Genomic DNA, 23,968 nt, shown 5'->3' on the forward strand with positions numbered 1-23,968 from the left:
ACCCAAAGTGTGTTGCCCAGGCAGCGACACGTTCGCGGATAACTGCAGAGATAACGCTTATGGTTAGGGGGAGCGGTGCGGGGGGTTAAGTTGGGTTGTTATGCGTCCTTGGCGTTTTAATGAAGCGCAACGGCTTTGTGGGCCATAGGGCTAATTAGCGGTGCAGAGACGAGACGAGCGGCGACACTTCATGCAAAGTCAAGTCCTTGCCACGTTGGGAATTTGCACAGTTGGAAACACAAGTTAATGCCCAAGTCGCTCGCCTGCTCGCCCATTGTGTCTGCTTTTGTTAATGGATTGATTTTGAATTTTCTCTCATCTAATCTGGGTGACGCTGATTTCGTTTTTTCAACGACTTTGCTGCTGCTTTGCTTTTTTATGGGCAATTTCTAGCTGATTTTTTAATAAGAAAAGAAGTGCTTTTTATTTATTTTTCGCTTTTCTTTTTTTATTGCAGCACTTACTTAGCCAAAAGTCGCAAGTCGCGCGCAAAACTTTTTGAATGACAGCTGCGGTCGCCAGAGATAAGCGCCACGCCTACACTGCCTGCCTGCCTGCCTGCCTGGGGGCGGGGGGTGTGACAATGAACGCGCAGATAAAGTAAATTGTGAGCCGCAACTTGGTCCAGTTGCTGATGCTGCCAGGTGAGCGGCCTGACGCGCTGTCCAACGGCAGTTGCCACACACACACACACACACATACACACGCCGATGCCATAAAGATTGTGTGGCTGCCACATTATGAGCGCTTCTAATCGCTGCCAATGCCAATTGTCATCAGCAGTGGGCGCGAGTCGCCCCCGCAAACGACTTTGACTTTGCTTATTTTTATGCCTTAGCGTCTAAATTAGTTTCGTTTTTTATGAAAAACAATTTACGTCTATCTGCAGCACGATATGTCATAAGCACATAAAGCTTTATCAGAAGTACATATAACATTTATGAATTTGCATTCGCAGCTTTAAGCAACATTCACTTTAATTAGAAATACTTTGTGGCATCAAAGGCTGCTTGGCTGTGAGCTTAAAGCAAATATCTTGAATAGCAATAAATTTCGATTTTTGTGCAAATGCTTAAATGCTTTATGAATTATAAGCTTATGAGCAGCGCAACTCACCCCCGAGCAATATCAAAGGGGGGCATGCATTTTCCAACGTAGCCAAGGCACGCAAAAGTTTACTCACACTCCGAGTTGTAAATGACAGGCAAGAGGCAAAGATTTAGACAAAGACTGTTGCTCGCACTGATAGCGCAGCCAAAGCGACAGTTCAAGGGTTTGGGGCGCCACGCCCAATGGGTGGCAATGACTGGCTGGGGGGGCAGCGTCTTAACCAAACTGCTGGCATTTAAACATTTTTAAGACATTCGAGCGACCAGCGCTACCTACACCTTCTGGCTCACCCCACAGCTAAGGTAGCTCCCCCAACTCCTTGCAGACGTTCCGCTTGCTCACAAGCCTTTCAGGCCAGGCTCAGCAGCGACGCTGAGCATCATAAATCAATTCGTATTAGTTTTATAAAATGTGTGTACCTGCGGCGTGAGCTGAGCGCCGTTTATGCGTGTGATTTTATGATAACAATTCATTTGTTAATTAGACTGCAAAAAGAGTTTTGTTTAACAAAATAAAAGTATTTTACTTTTAGCTGATGTGGCGCTATTTAAGATTAGCCAAAGAACTCAGCTGAGGCACAGCTTTGATTTCGAAACTTGAAATCGAATTCAGAGACTTTTTATGCTATTCACAGGGTCTGCAGCTGATCAGCGCGTCATTGCAGATCTGATATCTCTTGGATTTATTGGATGGATGAATGAAATGATACGTAGATGTCTGATGTCTGTTACTTTGTCAATCTACTATCCATTGTTGGCTTTCCATGGAGCATTACCTGAACACTGAAGACTTTATAATTCTTTAGCTTCAACATATCAGAGACTGTTGTAAGACGAACTTAAATTAGCAATCAGTTTTGATTGTTATGTTAAAATAAGAAAACTTTATTATTTGGTCAAATAAATGGAATGAAACTTAAATTAAAAAGTGCTTTTATTTGTGTATAGGAGAGGATGCCTATAGCTCTTTTTAGTCTCAGCCTTCATTGGAGAAGTTTTGCTGCCTTGGCAAACTGCAAGAGGGAGAAGTGTCGCTGCCTCGACTTTGATGAATTCTTAAAATACGCAGAGATCAAAATTATATTAATATTATTATTGCTGTAATATCAAAGATATTAATTGCCAGCTAGGTTTGGCTTTTTGCTCATTACTTTATCACAAAATATTTTACTATAAGCTGCCTTTGTGGTTTGAATGTTTAAGCAAACAACAAATTATTAAGCAAACTAAAAATGTGAGAGAACAAATATGAAACTTGTAAGCTGTATTGATGATTATTTTTATATCTTTATTTTGACAACAAACTAAATAAAATACTATATATTCTGAGCCATGTATTTGTGCTCGTGTAAACATAATTGTTGCCAAGCTGGGGCGACTTAATAAGAAAATCTTTTTGGCAGCGCCTGCTCAGCATCAGCAGAAAGTAGAAAACGTTGCCAATTAAAAGAGTCAGCCAGCGGACTTGGCATAATTCAAGTTTTTTAGCCCACACACACACAGAGACACACGCACACAGCTGTAGAGAGAAAGAATCGCATGCATATTCATAGCATAGCTCAAGGCTGACTCTTGGCATTACTTCGAGCAGAGCGCTCATACTTTTTTTTTTTTGCTGCTGCTTTTGGTGTTGAAAATTTGCATAAATCTTGGCTGCATGAATTACAATATTTCTTTGGCAAACGCGTATTCCACATTTAACACACAACTGGCCGCAGATTTATGCTGTGAACCCGCCACGACTCCAACTCGGACTCGCACTCGCACTCGGACTTGGAGCAGTGCACAATTTAATGGAAGTTTTGAATTATCGCCTGACAATGGGATTATCATTTTTACATTCACCGCACTGCAGGACATGGGACATGGACAACAGGTAATGCTGCTGGCCTGGGTGTAGCTTAGCTGGCAGCTCCCTGGGGGGTAATTCGCAGTTGGCATAATTATCATCGTAAATTATGCGAAGCGAGAGAAAGTTTTTCATTTTATGAAAATGAATTGAGCTTGAGCTGCATTTAGAATTGATTTAAATAGTCGCACGCCGGCTAAAACTTCAGCAAGGAGTTGTAAATCAAAGCGGCAGCTACTAAGCAAGCTACATGCCACGCCCATGCCCACAATAATCTGCAGCGCCGAGTGTCATAAATAATAATTAAACAACTCGCGTTGTTAAGTCTTTTTATTACGACGCGCGCCCCCCCAAAAAAAAAAAACGGAAGACAAACGAGGGCGGCAGGATGTGTGTGCGAAGGATAAGATGCGGCACACAGAGTCGAGCAGAGCAGGGCAAGGCTTAGAGAGCGGGTAGCATGTGCGAGCTTCAAGCGCAAAGACGCACAATTTTCCACATAGCAAGCACATGAGCGCGGAAAACTGTGAAAATTGGCCCAGCCCAGCCCAGTCTAGCAACAGGACCAGCAACAGGACCAAGCAGGTGCCAAGTATATCACATCCTGCCTCAGTCTTGCACTCAAGGGTTGGGGGCGGACGCACTTTGAGCAGCATGCTAAGACGTAATTAAGAAAATAAATAATAATCGCCCAAGAGCAACAGCAAAAAGGACATGGACATGGGTTCTGGGCAGCACCCTACTACCTTGTAAGACACACACATGTATGCATGTATGCATGTGTGTGTGTGTGCGTCTGTCTGTGTGTCAGCTGGCGCCTTTAACTTAAGCCCACGTTGTCATATACTTATAAAATATCTTAACTAGAACAGCAAGCGGCTTTGTAGCTCGCTTCAGAGTGGGCGTAAGTGGTAGTGGGTGGGGTGGGGTGGGGTGGACAGCGTAACGTTGTTTTGCGTAAATCTTAGCAAAGACGTGGCCTGTGCCTGCCTCGATGTCCTGCTAACAAGAATTATTATCATTTGATGCTACACTTTGCCTGGGCTCTCTACCCAAAGGCTTAATAAGCTTGAGCGCTGTTGTCCTTTTTCCGTTTGTAGTGTGGGCGCGGGCAGTGGGCGTAACTGGGCAGTCGAGATACGCAGCAAAAAGAAAGAACTAGCAATTCAATACGATTTAGTTGAATTACTTGCAACTGATTTAAAGAGTGCGCTCGCCTCTCTGATCTATCCGCCTGCCATTAACTAATTTGTGCGAGGACGAGGGCTGTTCACCCCGCTGTTGCTGGGCAAAGCGAATGTCACAAATCAAAGCGGAATTATTATTACTTATGACCATTTAATTGGACTTGCGTACATTGGGACTTTTGTTTGTTTGCACAGTCAATTTGGCAAATGACTGCGGCATCCTTGGCGGGCGGGCACAACTATTTGGCTCGCACGCTCATTAGTTTTATTGCGCCCCGCATATCAGTCAAAGCCGCAGAAACTATTTAGCGGCAGCCACAGAGGCACGTCCAAGGGTTGGCACATTAATTGCCGCCGAGCGAACTTTGTCTACGTTTTGGCAATGGATGCTTGGAAAATGTCCTTTTAATGAATTGGCAGCGAGCTGCTGCCTTTGACTTGCGCCCAATTGCAGTGCAACAAAAGCTGCAAAATAAATCAAACACAAAGCAAACAGCAAGCTGCTTAGAAATTTTCTCTGTGTGTGTGTGTGTGTGTGTGTGTGTCTAAACTTAATCAGCGCTGCAGCAAACAGCCAAGTAAAGTGCTCAGATTTTTGTAACTCAGTTTTGCACTTAATTACGATTGCATTACGCAGATTTATTTGCCAAGTAAAAGTTGTACAAAGCACGATTTATGCATCTCACTTGCAAATAAGTAAACGCGGGTGCGCGCGAGCGCAAAAGAAATTATAAAGAATTTACTTTGTGGAGGAAGTTGCAGCCAACCACAGCCGCCAGCCACAGCCACAAGTGAGGCGTAGTTAGGCTATGTAAATGTTTTTACGCAGCTGTTTATGTATTTACTTTTAATGCCACTCGAAATAACGGTAGCGCGTCTAGAAGGTGAGCCAACCAGCGAGCGCATAGCTCTCTAACAATTTTAATTAATGGATAAAGTTATGTGGCATGCCCCACTCGAACTCGCACTACATTATGCTAATTATATATTTTGTTTAAATATTTATTGTGTCCATTGCTGCAGCTCAAAGCAAATTCTATGCGCATTCTGTTGCGCTTTATATTAAATATTTAATAAAATAACTGTAGCCATTTTGTTTTAACAGGCGCGTTGCCAATTGCGCCTCAAAGTATGCAGCGTATTTAGTTGAACTGCTGCGCGCTTTTGTTATGCCGCAAAAGAATTCATAAATAAAAGGGGCAGTTAATATGTGTGTGGCAAGCCTAAAAATACGCTCATAAATTGTATGTTGCCATTTTCATTTTGCTTTATGCTCGCTCGCTTGCGTTTTTAATTTAAAAGTTTGCGATAACAAATGATGCACATCCCTACACACGCAGCCATTGAGATATGTACTTAAAATAAGAAATAATGTTGACTGCTGATTTAGTAAGCGCCACAACTCACACTCTACACACACACACACACACACACACATACACATATGTGTGCGGGATGTACAAAAGACGCGCTGCGAAATAAAGAAATAAAGTACGAATAGCAGCAAAACTTTGGCGCTAATAAATTGTTTCATATCTAGCGCAAGGCGACGCTAATATGCTCGCGCCTGGCCAGATAACTCATACGCCGTGTGGCCACAAAGTAATAGAGCAGCAGCTACCAGCTACCCACAGACAATTTCTTTCTACATATGCATTTTTATTTCCCTTTTGCGCTTATCAGCGACTAACCAAAAAAAATGAAATAAAGCAAAGCAACCTGCTTGCCACACATGAGAAATTGCCATACACATTACCACACATTAGCCCACAATGGCCGCCGACGGCGTCGCGTATGAATTTGCATAACATTATGAAAGCATTATTACAACTGTTTAAATCAAATGCTGCATTGTAGCAATACATTTAATGTTATATATCTGATTGATACAATTGCATTTGCAAAAAGTGTGAGTACTACAAATAAAGCAGCTGCTTATTTTTCTTTATAAATTCTCAGAAAATAAACTAACTTTCATTTAGTGCTGTTTATAACATAAAATTAATTTAATATGGTTAAATAAGCATCCTTCAGAATCAAACGTTTATTGAAATTGCATACAAAACTCGAATAAAACGGAAAATATTAGTCAATCACTCACAATTTGTGACACATCTAACTTTGAAAGGCTGCAACTCAGCTAATAAAAATTTGACAAAGTATTTTTATACGTAGTTAGACTCTTGAGACTTTTAATAAACATCTTATTTTTTATTTGACGCATAACAAATTTTATTTGATAAAGTTGTGGCCAAAAATCCAATTCTGCAATCTTTTGTTTTGCTTAATTTACAACTTTGAGCGGCTATAGCTCAGCTAAAAAAATCTGATTTAACTGTTTTATACCATTTTATGTGCGCATGGCAAACATAATTCAAATTAGTATAAGCATATGTGCTTTAAAAAATTATTTAGCTATGTTATGAACAAAAAAATAAACAAACAAGACAAATTTTTGTGAAATATCAAGCATTGATAAGCTGTAATTCAGACAAATGGGCTCCGATTTTAGAATTTCGTGGCTTGTTAGACTCGTGAGATGCATATAAATAAAACTGCATTCAAATTAGGAAGTTTTAACATTTTCGATATTTTTTCATAAAACGTGATGTAACCCCTTTGAATTTTTGCTAAAATCAGGCCGTCTGCATGTCATATCACTTTCAAACTTTGAGAAGCTATATCTCAGCCAAAAAAAATCGCACTGAAGAGATTTTGAGCTTAAGTAACTCATGACATTGTTAATAAACATATGCTGTTGTGTTTAAACAATGAAAAAATTCTTTACACCAAGTTATGGCAATAAAACAAATGCTGCAGTGCTACTTTTTGTTTTACTTCAAGCTTTGAAAAGCTATAACTCAGCCAAATAAAATCCGATTGAACTGTTTTATACCACAATATCTTGGTATTTAACACACAATTCAAATGAGTAGAAATTAATGCTTTAAAAAATTATTTGGCAAAGTTATGAACAAAAGAGTAAAAAAACAAGACAAATTTCTGTGAAATATTGAATTTTGATAAGCTCTAATTCAGCGAAATGACATCCGATTGCAGAGTTTTATGCGTCATTATACTCATAAGATGCATGAAAATAAAACTGCATACAAATTTGGAAAATCTAAGTGATTCGTTTTTTTTGACAAAATTCATGATTTTTGTAAAAAATGGCCAAAAATCGAAAGTGGTAAATTTCAAAATGTAATGATGTAATTTTGTTTTTAGCAGCAATACAAGCATAAAACAGTAAACAGTGTACAAATCGGTTGATTGTTGAACAAGTTATGACTAAAGCAAGAACGTATAAGAGTAAACTTTTTTATTCACTTTTTATACAAATTTTAAAGTGTAGCCCTTACCCATTAAAAGAAAGACTTATTTTGTAAATTTGACATTTAAAATTGTATTTATTTAATCATTTAATAATTGCTGGGAATACATATTATAATATAGTATTTGTATTTCTTTTTGTTATGCATGTGTTGTGAGTTTTAGCTGCGTTTGTATTTTTTTAAAGAGTTTTTATGTTGTAGTTGTTGTCATGCTTGTGTATTTGTTGTTTTTTAATAAATTACATATTAATTTAGTTAATATTAGCTGCAATTTCTTTGATGCTTATGTAACTAATGGAACAATTTATTAAACTTGTTTAAGAGTAGTTGTTGTTGTTGTTATAAATGTGTGTGTTTGTTTCTTTTATCAACTGCGCGCATGCAACTAAGACCTAAGTATGCTTAAAACAATAAAAATATAGATATATGTCAAAAGTTGAAATATTGTAAACGCCTGGGCTGGTATTAAATACCAAGATATTGAATGGAACTACAATAAGTTAGTTAGTTTGTTGTTTTTGTTATTTAGATATGTGCTAAGCTGGAAAACGTGCTAGAAACGAAGGCGAAAAGTATAAGAATAAGAATTAAAAACGAGTTGTCGTTGCAGTGCTCTACTAATTTTAGTTTATCGATTAACATACATATTTACACATAGTTATATACCAATTAGCATTCTTTGGTTACTCAAATAGTTCAACTCAGCATCTTCGTCGTAAATACTACTACTATATATTAAATATTATAAGCTGCTGCTAGCTATAAATTGTAGTATATAAAATTAAAGTAGTGTAGTTATTAAATTTAGTTGGCTGCTAATTTTTGCTAAATACTTTAAGGCAATTGCCTTTTTAATTTATTAAAGATATGGTACTGGGCGTACTGCTAACTGGGACAAAACACTGTCTATAATACTTGTAGACTTGCGACTTTTTAAAGAAGTTTTTTTAGTTTAGTTTAGTTTTGGAACTGGCATTAAATATATACAAAGCTTAGTGCTAAAGTGACATGATTTTGATTTTATACTGCTGCTGGTAATGAGCTCCCATCTAGTCGCGCTCCTCGTACTTGGGCACAAAGCCGCCCAGTGCGCCCAGCTGACCGCATTGGCTGTTGTCGTACAAGGACATCTTGAGCCGCTTGCACTTGGCACGACGATTCTTGAACCAGAACTGCACATTTTTGCTCTCCAAGCGCGGAAACTTTTGCCTGCAAGCAGAGAGAAAGAAAAATTAAGACTAGGTTAATATTGGGAAGTTAACGACCAGAGATTATCTCATTATAAGCCAAAATATGTATGAAGTAAAATAAATAAATGCTAATAATAAGGCTAACTTATTATTGAATGAGGCTTAAGTTAAAATGTGAAAAGCAGAAGCTGCGCATCAAAAATATCTTTCATTTGTTTGCTAGATAATATTTTAAATTTTGAATTGTAGTAACATAAATATTATTTAATTTAAAATTAATATTTTATAAGCATAAGCATAAGCAGCATAAGAAAATTTATTCAAACTAAATTGCTCTTAAAGCGGATTAGGTGAAGATTTGTATTCATTAATCGAAGAATCTTCACTGAAGATAATCAAAGAGAATTTGAATGCAGCATAAATCGTTAACTGTTTATTTTTTAGTAGCATGCTTAGAAATACTTTCAAATTTATTTGATTTAATTAATTCGAATGCAAAAATTAAATTTTTAGAGACGAGCTGTAATAAATTGTTGAGCTGTAACAATTATAATATAATTTAATTCAAATGAACTTGTCTCTGATTTTTGTATAAAACGCTTGAGCATTAAAGTGAAATAATAAAATAAATTGTTTGTAAATAAAATCTTTAGCTAAGCAATATAATAAGTGAATCCAAGCTGCAGCAATTTAAATTCTTTAGTGCTCTAGTGAATTTCAACAAAATATTTATTTAATTATTTAAAAAACTCACCGATAGGGCATCGTGTTTAGATCCTCTGTGTACTTGAGTATCAAATTGTGCGAGGGATGCGTGTTCATGGCGAACCACTGCTCCAGCTTGGGCACCTCTGTCACAGGATCAATGAAGGTGCGATTGCGCTTGCGACGCTCCTCATTCGAAATGCTGGACAGATTGAGTCCAGCGCCAGCCATGAGCGCATTTGGCTGCATGCCCGCAGCAGCGGCGGCGGCGGCAGCATGATGAGCATGCGGATGAGCAGCGGCTGCCTGGCCAAAGGCTGGTATGTAGTGACTCATGTACATGAAGGATTGCGAGAACATGGAGTTGGGCACCATGGGAAAGGGCAGCTGCTCCTTGTGCGGCACAACGCTGCCGGCAAGCTCAGGCGAGGGCGAACGAAACTCATCCAGATGACTGACGTCGTTTTCATTGTCCTCATCGTCTTCATCCATATCGAGTTCGTCTTCCTCCTCTTTGGGTGAGCTGCGCTTGGGCGTCTCAAGCGGCTGCATGTGCCGCTCATGCTCATGATGCTCATGCTCATTGTTGTTGTTGTTGCTGCTGCTGCTGTTGTTGTTGTTGTGGCTGCTGTTGTGCTCAACCAAAGCGTTGCCAGTGTCAGCATCAGCAGCAAGCTGCGCATTGGAGTTGGAGTTGTCATGCTCGGGACTGCATTTGTTGATTTGCGGCTTCTGCTCGTGCTCGGAGTTGTCCACGCCATTGGTTATGTCGCTGCCAGCGCTTTTGACGCGCAGCGGCTGCGACAGCTGCTCAGACTGCTCGCGCTGCTGCTGCTGCTGCTCGTCTTCCTCCTCCTCCAGCATGGGCGAGCTGCGATGACGCTCGTGTGTGGTTAAGGAGAGCGGCAACTGCGGCGTATTAGCGCGACTGTGCTCCTCCTCCAGCTCATCCGAATGCTGCGACATGGTGTCAATGTCCTCCGACTTTAAGCTCATGGGACTCTTGAGATAATCATGCGACATGGACAGCGCGCCCATGCTAAGCGGCTGGCTGCCAGCGCTGCTGCTCGAGTTCTGCCCCAGCGGCGCATGTTGACTTAGATAGCCATTCATAGCCGCATGTCCCAGCGCGCTCATGGCATTGCCCAAGCTGCCGCCGCGCATTTCCGCGCGCTTCTGCGCTGCGCGCGCATTTTTAAACCAATAGACAACGTTGTTCACATCCAGCGGCTTGCGGCCGCGTCGCGAAGTCCAGCCATTTAGCGCACCACATAGGTTTGTATTTGCTGGCGACTGGGATGCGGATTCTCCTGAAACCATTTCTGCAGCTTGGGCAGCTCCATCTCGGGATCAAAGCTGGTGCGCATGCGCGTTTTCTGATTCGGATACTGCGCGCCATGTGCGCTCGCATGATGATGATGATGCATGCCCGCATGCATGGGATGCACCAGCATATTGGCCGCATGATGCGCAGCGCTGCTTTGATTCACTGGCGCATGATGCGCTGCCTCATTCGCCAGCAGCAGCGACTCGCGACTGCCCATGGCATTCAGCGGATTGGCAGCAGCCGCATGTGCCGCTGCAGCTGCAGCCGCCGCCATAGCGCTGCCCACTGGAAAATCCATGTCACCAGGCACAGCGGGCATGGCACTGGGTGCATTCATAAACGGCAGCAGCTTGGGCGTCATCGCCGCTTGTGGCGACAGCTGATTCGACCACCACTGCTCGAACTTGCGACGCAGCTCATCGTTGATTTCACCACCTGGCAACGCGTACGTGTTTTGGTGCGAGCTGCGGCAAATCTGCGATAGCGTCACCTGCAAAAAAGTAGGAAGGATTAGCATGTAAGACCTTGGAACTTGCTGTGGTCAGGCGGTGGCTCCTAAGCTACGTAAGCGGCTGTCATAAAAATCACAGTCGCTTGCACTGAGTTTGGGGCACGCTCAAGTGCTTGGGATTTACTTAGCCATAAAATGTGTGGTGCGCTACGCCGCCCGATTGCTGATTACGTACGTACGATATATAACTGATAACTGTACAGTGCGATAAATAGATAGACAGATAGTTGGGGCTGCGACAAGCAGCGCTTATGCGATTAAAATTGAATTTAACACATAGACAGAAATAGAAATCACAGCGCTGCGCTGCGCTCTGGGGCGTTACGTGCCTAGATAATTGTACGCCTATGATAAATCCCTTTAAGCTATGCTAGGGACAGCACTCGGCATTGCTTATCAGCTGATTAAAGCGACTTTAGTTTGCCATTAATCTAGCGGCAATAAAAAGTTCAGCGATTCTGATTTCCAATGTGAGCGCGACTGATTTATGGCCATTAACTGGGTCATGTGGCTGGCTGGGCTCATATCAGCGCCTGCACACCACACACACACACAGTTAAGACTATGATCTCCACTTGCAACAATTGTGCAGAGCTTAAGGCATATATATAGAGAGTAGTGCGGACTTAACTTTGATGTGCGGGGTGTGCGTAAGCTGATTAAAAATTGAAAACTATTGCAGCAAAGGATTAGTTAAGTGAACCAAAATAAATGAACTCGAACTTGGGCTTAGCAAAAATTTCTACATTTTGTTATGAATAGACAGACACATGCACATGTGTGTGTGTGTGTGCGCCTCAATACACGCAAATTAGCGGTTTGAGTTTTGGTTGGCCAAAAACTCTTGCAAGACGCGCAGCTCGGGATAAAAGACTTTGCTATAAACCGCTTATGCATCATTATAGAATTTTGTCGTCTTAGTGTGCGTGTGTGTGTGTGTGTGTGTAAAATGTTAGTAAAAGTTCAAAGTGAATCTCTAATTAGCTGGCTGGCTTGGCAACGCGCACTCACCTCATCCAGCGGGCAGCCGGTGGAGCGTAGCAGCGCATGCGACTGCAGCACCAGCAGCTTGAGCAGTTTGTCCTTGATCTCGCCATAGGGCGATGCCTTGGGTCGCAGTATAACAATTCTCAATGTTATAACCGATGTCAGTTCACCCACAATATCGCTCACAGGCATTGCGGGATGGTCCGAGATCTGCTCCAATGGTATGGGCTTCCAGTGTTTGATTATAAGCGAACCTAAAAACACAAAAAGTTGCACAAGTTGTTTGGTTTGTTGTTGCTGCTGCACTTACCTCTTGCTGTGTTTGCCACCTCCTGGGAGTAGCCCAGACGCTGCAGCGCTGTCTGCACTATTTCGCTCCAGGGCGTTGCCGCTGCTATGATCACATAGCTGTCTGTCTCGATATTGGGCCGACGTTTCCACTGCTGGCGTGTGTCGATGGTGAGCGAGGCATGCAACGAATGCACCGACTCCACCACGCAGTGCAGTGGAAGCGACTTGGCTGCAATGCAAAATTGAAAAAAAAAAAAGTGAGTTTAGCATATTTAATCAATTTGTTAAGCTACAGGCTGCCAGCTCGAGCAGCAGCTAACTGCTGATAAAAGTTAATTATATGTCTAATAATTTCATATTAATTACTTGGCTATGGCGCTTTAATTGTTGCGCATATGCTGCGTATGCGTAATATTAATTAGCGTCTTTAATGCGCTGCCTAATGCTTTGCATTTTTATTATTTACAGCATATGCTTTAGTTCATCATTTAGGACTGGCAACTAAATTGCAATCAAGCATTGCTGCTAATCGGTTTAGTTTTGTGCAATGCTTCAAATTAAAATAAGCAATTAAAACATATTTTATATTAGGCCCACTCGCTCTCTCTCCCTCTCGCATGTATTTAAATAAATTATTGCATGCAGCGGTTAGCCACAAAATGGTTTTAGCTACGCTTAAACTGCAAACCAGACACACGGCCACGCCCAGCAATTGCAAAAGATTATGAATATGCATAACATGCTAAATGTTTATTAATGAACAATGCTTTAAACTTGGCGATTGATTCATCAAACATTTCGACTATAGTTAGCATAATAAATTATCTAATGCATTTCGCTCTGCTTTATTTTGCACGACCAATTATGGACAGCTTAAAAATAATTTACCAAAAAGTTTTCACCAATAGCAAACCAAAACCCAAACCCAAACCCATTCGCTGGCTGAGTGCAGCAAATAGGCTTAACGCTTGCCGCTGCTGCTGCTGCCGCTGCCGCTGCCGGCGTCGCTGCTTGCCATAATGGTATTATTAATTATTCCAATTATAAAAATTGTAAGCGCAGCAGATTGCCGATTGGCGATTGCCGATTGGCATTTGTGTGCGTTCAACGTTTTAAAAACAGCCAAAAGAACGCACAACAGACGGACGGACGGGCGGACGGACAACGACCAAAAGTTCAACACAATTATGAGCGATTTTTATATGTGTGCTTGTGTGTGTGTGTGTGTGTGCAAGTAAATCTTTTAATTGCCATAAAATCCTCAATGAGCATTAAAAATAAATACATCAATTGCATGCAAAAATAAATAAGTAGTATGAACAAATAAAATGCAGGCAAATTAACTATATAGACATGTGCATATGTTTGAAGCGGCGCATTAAGTAATAAGAATAATTAACAAACAACTTATAAGTTGAATGGCATTAAAAAGTTGAAAGAAATTTGTGTGCGTAATTAGTAAAAAATATAAATAAAACAAAACAAGACACCGAAATAGCAGCAAGTTGTGAATTTGTTTTAAGTCTAAAGCGTTGTAAGAATAGAAACAATTGAGCTAACAAGTAATTATATTAAAGCAAGAAGCTAAAACTTATTTAAAAGAAAATCAGCAAATAAAACTTTATATAATAAACTTAAAAGTTGATTGGCTTGCATGAAGACGAAATTGTTTAAGGTGATAAATATATGGAGCAAATTTTACTGTAAAGCGTTTCTAATGATTTATTGCTAGTCTAACCCTAAACAAACTCTAAGAAGTAAATCATTATATCTTTTTAACTATAGCGAATGTTATACTAATATTTATGCAGTTAATAAGTGACTGACTTTAGCACAAGTTCAAAATCTAAAATGCAATAAAAAACGAAATGCGTTTGAATATTAAATTCAATTAGCTGCCATTGCATAAGTTGTAAAACAAAATAAGAAATAAAAGTTAAGCATAGCAATAAGTTATTTATTGTTTTATATGTTAACAAAATATCGAAGCAAGAATCGAGCTTTGTTTAAGTCTAAAGAAGGCTAAAGCAGCCACCCAATTTATCTATAAAAATGAAATATATAATTAGATTAAGTTGCCCCAGCGTAAAAGCAACTTGGTTAAAATAAATCAATTTTTTATACATTTATAAAAAAAAATAGATGAAAAAATAATTCGAGCTACATATTAATCTAAGTTGATTGCCTTGAATGATTGACCAAATTGTTTTACAAAATTAGCTGCCATTGCTAATGTTGTAAAATAAAATGAAAAATAAAAATTAAGCATAACAATTTTTAACAAAAGTTGAGCTTTGTTGAAGTCTAAAGTAGACTAAAGCAGCCACCGAACTTAACTATCAAGATGGAAAAATGAGTCAAGCTACATATTAATCTAATTAATCTAACTAAGTTGATTGTCTTGATTGCAATTGTTTCACAAAATTAGCTGCCATAATAATAAATAAAAGTTAAGCGCAACAATCAGTTAATTATTGTTCTAATTTTTAACAAAAGTTGAAGCCTAAAGCAGCCAGCAAATAATTCACATATTAATTTAATTAATTGTAATAATTTTCTTTTACTATCGACTACTCATAGTTGAGTTTAAATGAATAAATGAAAACAACAGCAACCAAAATTAAAAGCAACAACTATTGTTTGCACTATTTATACGTAGAATTGACTAACGCAGTTAACTCAGCTCTGTGTGGAATTTAAGAAGTTAACTCCTCATATAACTTCGCCTGCATTTTTGGCTGGATTTGCATTTAAAGCCAGGCCAGCGGCCAGCAGCAGTGCAGGTCAACATTTTATGTAATAAACGCAATTACAAAAGCTGCAGCCAGCGCTGCGCTGTGCCACGCACCGTTCCACAAGTTGTGGCAATATGGTCAACATTGTTGGCTTTGGCATTAAGTATGCATGTACTAAACGGCACATCATAAATGTATAGCCACTGGGACTGGCTGGGTGGTGTTGGGTATTGGTGGTTGCATAGGTAGCAGACAATGGACACTGCTGAAAATGAAAATGAAAATGCATAGCGGCAACCGAATAATAAACTCATTAAATCCATTATCCTGCGCCCATAATTTGGGGCTAACATAAAAGCGGATTTACTTGCAATGCGTGTGTGTGTGTGCGTTTGTGTGTGTGTGTGTGCGGGCACGCTAATTGTTGCTAGCATTTTGAGTATATAATAAAAAATAAATATAAACGCGCAGCTTGACTATGAATATAAAGCCAGTCAGAGTCGCTCGCTCGCTCGGCAGTTGGCGCTTATCCTTATTAGCATTATCAGTGGCATAAAATAATCGAAAGACAGCGACGGCGCACAGCAAATTATATTAAAACGCGTTTGAGGCATTAAATCGCAGACAGCCAACCCACCACCACCCACTTTGAGGGCACACTGCCCTCTAAGCTGACAAACGATTTGTAATGAACTCTGCTTCACTTGCATAGGCTTAGACATTGCTGCTATCGCTGTCTACATCTCAGTGTGGCTGGCTGGCTGCTTTTCCATTTGCCATTTAATGCGCTATGTCGCGGCTTAAGATTTATTAACCTGCATCGATGTCGAGACTGTAGCATAAAAATAATAATGAACTTGGCTACAGCTCAAGTTACTTTAATAATCCTTGATCAAAAGCAGTCGCTGCTTTGAATTGAAAGTTCAAATAAATATAGATTTTTATATAATGCAAGTTATGTTGTTGCTGTTGCTGCTGCTAAGCTCCTTGGAGTATGCAATGATTACGAAATGCCAAAGGCGGCCAATTAACAGGGCGAGCAACCCCCAAGATTTAAATCTTTTTGAGCAAAACTTCGTAGCTCTTGTGTGTGTGTGTGTGTGTGCAAGTATGCATGAAATTTTATTGCGTGCGTGTGCGTGTGTGTCTGCTAAGAAATTGACCAATTGGCTGACCACAACAGCAGCAACAATAATTATGAATCGCACAACAACGCACAACATCAAAACGACTTAATCCTCAACTAAGACACACAGCCCATGCCCCCAGCCCCATGCCCAGTTAAGGAAGTTGCCTTGGCAGGATTATATAAGTTTACGTTTGTGCTCTGCAAATAACTTGACAACACACAAATATTTGTAAGTTTTGCCTTTTTCTGTGCTGTCCAACTGACCGACCGACCGACCTGTAGTTTCTTATGTTTGCTTATTTATGAAGCAAAACGCTTCATAATTTACTTATTAAAATGATTTTGAGTGATTTGGGTATGCAAAATTAAAATTTTACAAGCAGCCAAAAGTTTTAATAAGCGTACGTGTGTGTGTGTGTGTGTGTTTGTGTGTGTGTGAAGCACAATAGGGTTTGGGCTTAAGCCATGTGAACTGTTGGGGAATTTGCTTATCAGTGGTTGACCAGTGCTAAAAGACGCATAAAAATCTTAAGGATTTTAAAGGACTTAATGCTTAGGCTTTGCTTGCTTGCATGTATGCGTGTGTGTGTGTGTGTGTGTGTGTGTCTGCTTGTTTATTTGTTTGCTTAAAAGTGCGAGTGACCGGAAATTAAGCAATAGTCTTAAGGAAATTGCCACAAGTTTTTTGGAGGCAATTTTGATGTCCTTGCAGCTCAAACTCCTACAGCAAAACTGCTCAAGTGTGTGTGTGTGTGTGTCTGTGTGTGTGTGTGTGTGCATTTTTATTTACACTTGAACTTAAGTCCTACTTAATTGCAAACTCTTTGCTGTAGAATTTTTAATGCATGCATTTTAATTTATAATGCGAAGCCAGCAACGGGTCTACTTAAGAACTTTACACAACAACAACAACACACACACACACATAGTTGCAAGCCTGTATGCATCGTTGCCTTGCGCTCACACCTTGCATCCTTGCTTATATCCTAGTCTTAAGTCCTTGCCCTCTTGTTGAGCGCAACAGAAAGAAAACAAATTAAGTTGCAACAATAAAATGAAAATCGACTTTAACTTGCCGCCCCCCCCCGCCCCAAGCAGTTTGTGGCTGCCAGGCAAAGAGCACTACAAGAAAAATTAAGAACAACTAAGAAAGTGCTCAGAGGTGCATTAAACAATTGCCGACAAGTTGAGCAGCTCAAATTATTATGAACCTCAAATATTAATCAAATTAAATAGTTAAACATTTAAGAGCGTTAAGAATTAAAGAATCAAATAGTATAACATTTCAGAGCGTTAAGAATTAATGAATTAAATAGAATAACATTTATGATAATAAAATAAAAAACTTGCATGCTGCAAGTCTAAAAAGTTGGTGCAGATAATTAAATAATATTTGTATAACAACAAATAATTAGAATTTGTTGTGTTGAAGCTTGAAGTTGTAATATAAAATAATAACTAAAGCTTACAAAATTAATAAAGTTACATTTTTTTTAAAAACAAATTAACTAAATAAGAAATAAGCACATTAATTGCTTCAATTGCATTGTCAAAAATTAATTCAGTTTAAGGCTTGAAATTTATTTACATTACTGCAAGCTCCAAATGCATTAAATGCATTGAATTATAGCAAAATAAATTTATATTTGCATTACATTATTGCATTATTAAAAAATAATTCCATTTAAATTAATTAAATAAATCGCTAAAGCTAGTAAACTAAAATTGTAGTCACTACAAAATAATCAAATTGAAATGAAATAAATAAATTACTCAAGTTTGTATAAAATAAAACTGAAGTCTTCAGCAATGAACTCAAGCTGAAGATGAAATGTTTTGAAATTATTATTAAATTATTATGAAATTAATTTTATAAATTTAATGTAATTAGAATATAAGAATTAACTAAATGTTACTTTAAGCACATAAGCAAATTTAAATGAAATAAATAAATTGCTAAAGTTTTACGTTATATAAATTCAACAGAACTCTTTAGCAATCAACTCATGCTCCATAAAAAATATTTTATAATATTATGAAATTATTTTTAATATAATTATATTAGCATGAACTAAATTTTTATAAAGCACATACTAAAATTTCAATGTAATAAATAAATGTTTGTAGCTTAAATCTTAAGCAAACTCAAAGCGCACATTTTAAAACTTCCTGCTTATTTTCATATATATATATATATATATATCTATAGCCTGCTGTCAGTGTCTTCCGCACTTTAGTTGGCCTCACAATCAGCTTGAGTTGGCTAATGCTGGTGGCAGCCAAAGTCGCCTCGACTCGACTCGACTCGACTCTTATCTGTCTTGCAGTTAACTATTGATTATTAGCTGTGCTAATTTGTGCACAAATCTCTGTCACACATTTGTGTGTGTGTGTGTGTGTGTGTTTGCTTATTTATATTTTTTCATGTATTGTTGTTGTTGCTGCATTTGTTATTTGTATATGCGTAAAAGGGCTTGTTGAAACTTTTAAGCGGCTTATAATTAATGCCGCTGGGCATTTTCTTTCTCTTATCGTATCGTATCGTATCGCAACGCATTCGCGCTTAGTGTAAGTGTTGCACCCCCCACAGAGCCCACCCACAAAGGTGTTTGCTCCATTTCTGTGTCGTCATCAGCAGTAACAAGAAATAACCGGAAATCAACAAAGAGAGAGCGAGTCAAGTCAAGTCAGTTGCAACTTGTCTCGGCTTTTCATTCAACGTTAGTCGAAATAATCCTAATGAAATAAGCATGGCCCGTAGCGGTAATTTATTTAAACCCCACAGCTTCAGGGCCAAGTTTTTGCGGCGCAGCTGCAAAGCAGAAAATTGGCCAAGCCCAAAGCAAAACCAAAGGCAAAGGCAAAGGCATTTAAATTGTCTCAACTTTTGTTTTTGTTGCGTAATAAATTCATTTTTTGTCCTTAGACATGTAAAACTATGCAACGCATGTATGCGTGTGTGTGTGTGTGTGTGTGTCCTGTGTCTTGAATTTAATCCTTTTTGTTGTCAGGCCACACATGTAGCCGCCCACTGTCGATTGGGGGGCGGCCAGGTGAGCTGCTTGAGCAGAAAAACAAAACTAGGAGGAGCTGCTCGCTCGCTCTCTCTGAATGGATTTTCTTAAGTGGTTCTAAGCTTTGTCTGTGAAGCAAACCAGAAAACATGCTTATGGCCAAGTGGCTGCTGACTCAAGAGTGCAAGACTCAGAGCAAGCTCAGCCCAAGCGCTTGGAGAAGTCTCCACTGGAACGCTCTAGTGGCATTAGCAGCTGCTTAAGGCACTGCAGCACTTCATTAGTTACGTAGCTGGGCCAAAGCTCCAAACATTCGTCCTGAGACAATGAACAACTGCGCAAACGATAATTGAATGCAAGCCCAGCCAGCCAGCCACCCCCACAATAACAGTTAGAAAAAGCCATGTGCATTGCTTGTGCTGGGGTTGGAAGTTTTGCTAAATCCTTACAAAAGGATTATGATGTGTATTTTTGGTCAGCAGCACGTTGCTCTGATGACTTTGTTCAAAGATTTTTCTACACATGCATAAATAACTATGGTAATGTTTATATCAGTTACGCAATTCAAGTGGCACAAGCTATTGATTAATTGCTGAACATTTGACTCGCTTTTCTGTACCAAAGGATCCAGCACATATCCTAACTAAGCTGCATGCAGTCAAGCCAAACAAACTTGTTTGTTTCAATATGAAAATGTCATGAAATGTAGAAAAAGGATTAAAATTATGAACACAGGATAAGGCACACATACACATACACAGTTCAGTCATGTGTGATCACAACCACAAGCCGCACAAAAGAAACGCAACACACACACACACACACACACACACACAGACAAAGGGATTTTCAATTTGTCAAGTGCCTGCAGTCGACCAAGTGCGGATTTCAAATGTCGATAATGTGGGCAAACACTCGACGAATGTCAAAAATCGTCGCTCAAGCAAATACAAAATGCCATTGACTGGACTCTTGGCTATACTTTTAAATATGTCAATTCAATTATCACAGTTGCATACGCTTAAGAACTTAAAAACTGCTGAGTGCGGCTTTGCCAGCTGCTCAACTCAATTCCAATTCCAATTCCAATTCAACTCAACTCAGTTCAGTTCAGTTCAGACTCAGCAGCTTAGCAAGTGCGTCTAGTGGTGGTTCAAAGTTTAGTCTTTGCATAAAGTGCTGCCTTGTTTACATTTATTTATATAAATTAAGAATTTAAATTTAAGCATTGGGCACGCTTTTAATATTGATAATATAATGCCATGCAGCTGCTTTGCTATGTTACAGATTAATCTCAGAACAAGCCAGAAGCAGCTTTAAACTGGTTCGAACCAACCCCTTTTCAAGGCAAGCGTTAAATTTGAAAACTCTTTTTATGAATGGTCGCAATTATTATTGCATACAATTAAATCTTTTTAAATTCGGCACATCTCGTAGGCGAGACTAAAATTGAGTGCGCTATTTATATTTATTCTCTGCTGCAATATTTTCAGCTGCAATACATTTATAAATATATCAATCTTATCAAGTTAGTTACGTTTCAAAGTCAACAGCTGCTTATAAGAAGTTTGCAGCCTAGTTGCTTCAAATATCGTTTTATTTTTGATTGATGTATTTTTATTTGAATTGTTTTCATGTCTTTACTTTACTTTTTTAATTTCTTAAGACTTTATTTATATTTATTTTTAGCTGCAATATGTATTTATAAATGTATCAATCTTATCAAGTTAGTTGCGTTTAATTAGTTTCCTAGTTGCTTAAAATATCGTTTTTTGTTTGATTGATCTATTTTTATTTTAATTGCTTTCATTTATTTAACTACTTTACTTTGTTAATTTATTTTATTAAATTTGTATGACTTTATTTATATTTATGCTATATTATTTATATTTATTTTAAGCTGCAATACATTTATAAATGTATCAATCTTATTAAGCATCAGCTGCTTCTTATAAGAAGTTCACACTCTAGTTGCTTAAAATATTGAAATTTATGTTTGATTGATGTATTTTTATTTTAATTAGTGTTTACTTTGCTTTCATAATTTATTTTGTTAAATTTGTACCTTTTCTTAAGACTTTATTTATATTTATTTTTAGCTGCAATATATTTATAAATTGTAACAATCGTATCAAGTTAGTTACGTTTCAACGTCAACAGCTGCTTACAAGCAGTTCACAGTTCAATTGTTTGAATTTAGGTTTGATTGCTGTATTTTTATTTTTATTTTTATTTATTTTTTTTATTTTAATTTATTTATTGCATAGCAAAGCTAAATTGTTTGCTATGTAGCAGGTCTTAAGCAAAGATTTACAAATTTATTAAACTAAGATTAGCTGCAACTAAAAATCGTATCAAGTTGTTTACATTTCAACGTTAACAGCTCACAGTCAAATTGTTTGAATTTATATTTGATTGCTGTATTTTTTATTTTAACATAATTTTATTTATTTAAATTTGCATGTCAAAGCTTCATTGCTTGCTATTGTTGCAAGTTGAAGCAAAAGGTTTACAAATTTAATATAATAAAATTAATTTGCAACAAATATGGGCTAAGACACTGTGCGAAGAATGTTGGCCAACTGTTGTTGCTGCTGCAGCTGGAAGTGAACGTCAACGTTGCTGCTGCTGCTGCTGCTGCCACACACATGGCGGCAACCTTAATCACTTTAGTTATCAATATTACTTATTTACGTTGTTGCTACTTAACGCTTAAGACGCTTTGCCTTTTATACACAGCGAGCGCACAAGCGAGCGACTTACTGTGAATTATAGGCAGACGTATATAACTCTTGACTGGGCGGCCCTGGCGCTGTTGCTAGCATTACATATGCATTTAAATCTTCCTGCTTAAAGCCAAACAAAGACTGAGGAGGGGGCAAGGAGTCAGCCCGATCGCTGCTGGCATTGATACAATTAAATGAGCGTGGCAAAAAAAATACAATGGCAGTTGCATAAGGCAGCGCAACAGCAAAATACGTATACGACTAGTTAGCTATAAGACAAAAGCAGCGGCAACGTCAGCAGCAGCATTGATTAATATAATCCGCTTGAAGACGTTCCAATACTGGCAGCGAGACATACAGACAAAGCTCTTGGGGCTGGCATCAAGTTACACACCCAATGGCAATCCCTTGGCTGTTGCGCCTACACCTGGCCACAGTTTTAAGCACAAGTTAATGGTGCTTATGCATATTACGCTCAAACGTTGCCCCCACACCCGCGTCGCAGTCGCAGTCGCTGCCATATTGAGGCCATTAATACCCACAACTGATTTTTCTTTTATACAATTTTTTGCTGTTGTTCTGCTTATTGTCAGCTCGCTGTATTTTAAATCGATCCAATGGCAGCAGCGTCGGCGCGAGTGCGCGGCGGCGGCTTAATCCGCTGCCAATGAACTGCGAACTGCGTATGCTGCGAAGATGGGGCAAGCGACAGAGGCAGCGAGCTAAGATGCCACAAGCATTGCTGCTGCTGCTGCTGCTGCTGCTGTTGAGGTCGCCAGATGAGCGGCTTTGTATGCTATTGAATTTACGCAGTGGGCGGCGCGGGCGTGGCAGCTACAAGTGTATGCGTGTGTGTCAGTTGCTTTATTAGTGCTGCCTTGACAGTAGCAAGGATGCCAGCGCATTGCTGTTGCTGCTGCTGTTGCCATTCGACAATTCGCATTGGTATTTTGGAATTTGGGCTTTGTCTGCTGGGGATGAAATTTGATCCTCTGCGCTGCGTATTTGCATTAAGCGTAACCTTTTACTCGAAGCAGCAGCAGCAGCAGCAGCAACCACAAATGTGTAAAGGGTGAGGCTGGCAGCAATGTCGCCGCCGATACGCGACTCCCAGCCAAGCAGCTTAATTTGAGCTGCGATTTACGCTGTGGCATTATAATTCTTTCTTTCTTTGCTCGTTTATAAACTTTATATATACTGCTGCTGCTGCTGCTGCTTTTCTTTTACTTTGTGTGCTGGCATCTTATTGTTTGGCTTGAATTTATTTCATACAGATTAAGCAAATTTCTGTAGTCGATTAGCCTGGCAGCGCGGATTAGTTGCATCGAGTTACGCCACAGCGCAAAGCCAAACCGCAGGCGCACACACACACACACAGACACACAGACAGACAGACAGACCACACAGCTGACAGCTTAAGTACAAACAGCAACAAAAACTAAAGCTTTGCTAAAGAGATATGCAACAGCCACGGCCACGGCGTGGCGGCAACCACAGCAAGGCGGCAGCAACTTAAAATCTTACACATTTATCCGCGCGTATTATGTGGCAACTCTGGCTAATTGCCAGGCCACAACACACACACACGCACACATGTAAACAGTTACAGCCATTTGCTTATGCTTTATACACTTAGACATTTTTGTAAAAAATGGTGTAGGGTATTAATAAATTGTGCATATTCATGTAACAGGCGTCGCAAATCCCACACACTATATATATGCTTGAACAGCAAGACAAACTGTGTCTATATAGCTAAGTGGGTCTGTTTGTCTGACTGTTTGAGCGACTGTTTCTCAGCAACTATTAAGTCTAGAGCAACTAAATTTTGTATATAGCTGCTGCTATACCCAAACTCGAGCGCTTTTAATTT

General features: G+C 39.2%; 1 protein-coding gene across 1 annotated transcript in view; it reads right to left on the minus strand.

Annotated features, from left to right (window-relative positions):
* Nucleotides 1–7,579: 7,579 nt before the first annotated feature.
* Nucleotides 7,580–23,968, minus strand: part of LOC108596695 — a 50,974-nt gene continuing 34,585 nt past the window's right edge. The window contains 5 exon segments of the mRNA XM_017982717.2: nt 7,580–8,689; nt 9,425–10,640; nt 10,643–11,192; nt 12,225–12,454; nt 12,511–12,720. Coding sequence (XP_017838206.2) covers nt 8,530–8,689; nt 9,425–10,640; nt 10,643–11,192; nt 12,225–12,454; nt 12,511–12,720 — 2,366 coding nt within the window. The 3' untranslated portion in view covers nt 7,580–8,529.

The sequence above is a fragment of the Drosophila busckii genome, chromosome 2R, assembly GCF_011750605.1.
Source record: "Drosophila busckii strain San Diego stock center, stock number 13000-0081.31 chromosome 2R, ASM1175060v1, whole genome shotgun sequence".
Classification (NCBI taxonomy): Eukaryota; Metazoa; Arthropoda; class Insecta; order Diptera; family Drosophilidae; genus Drosophila; species Drosophila busckii.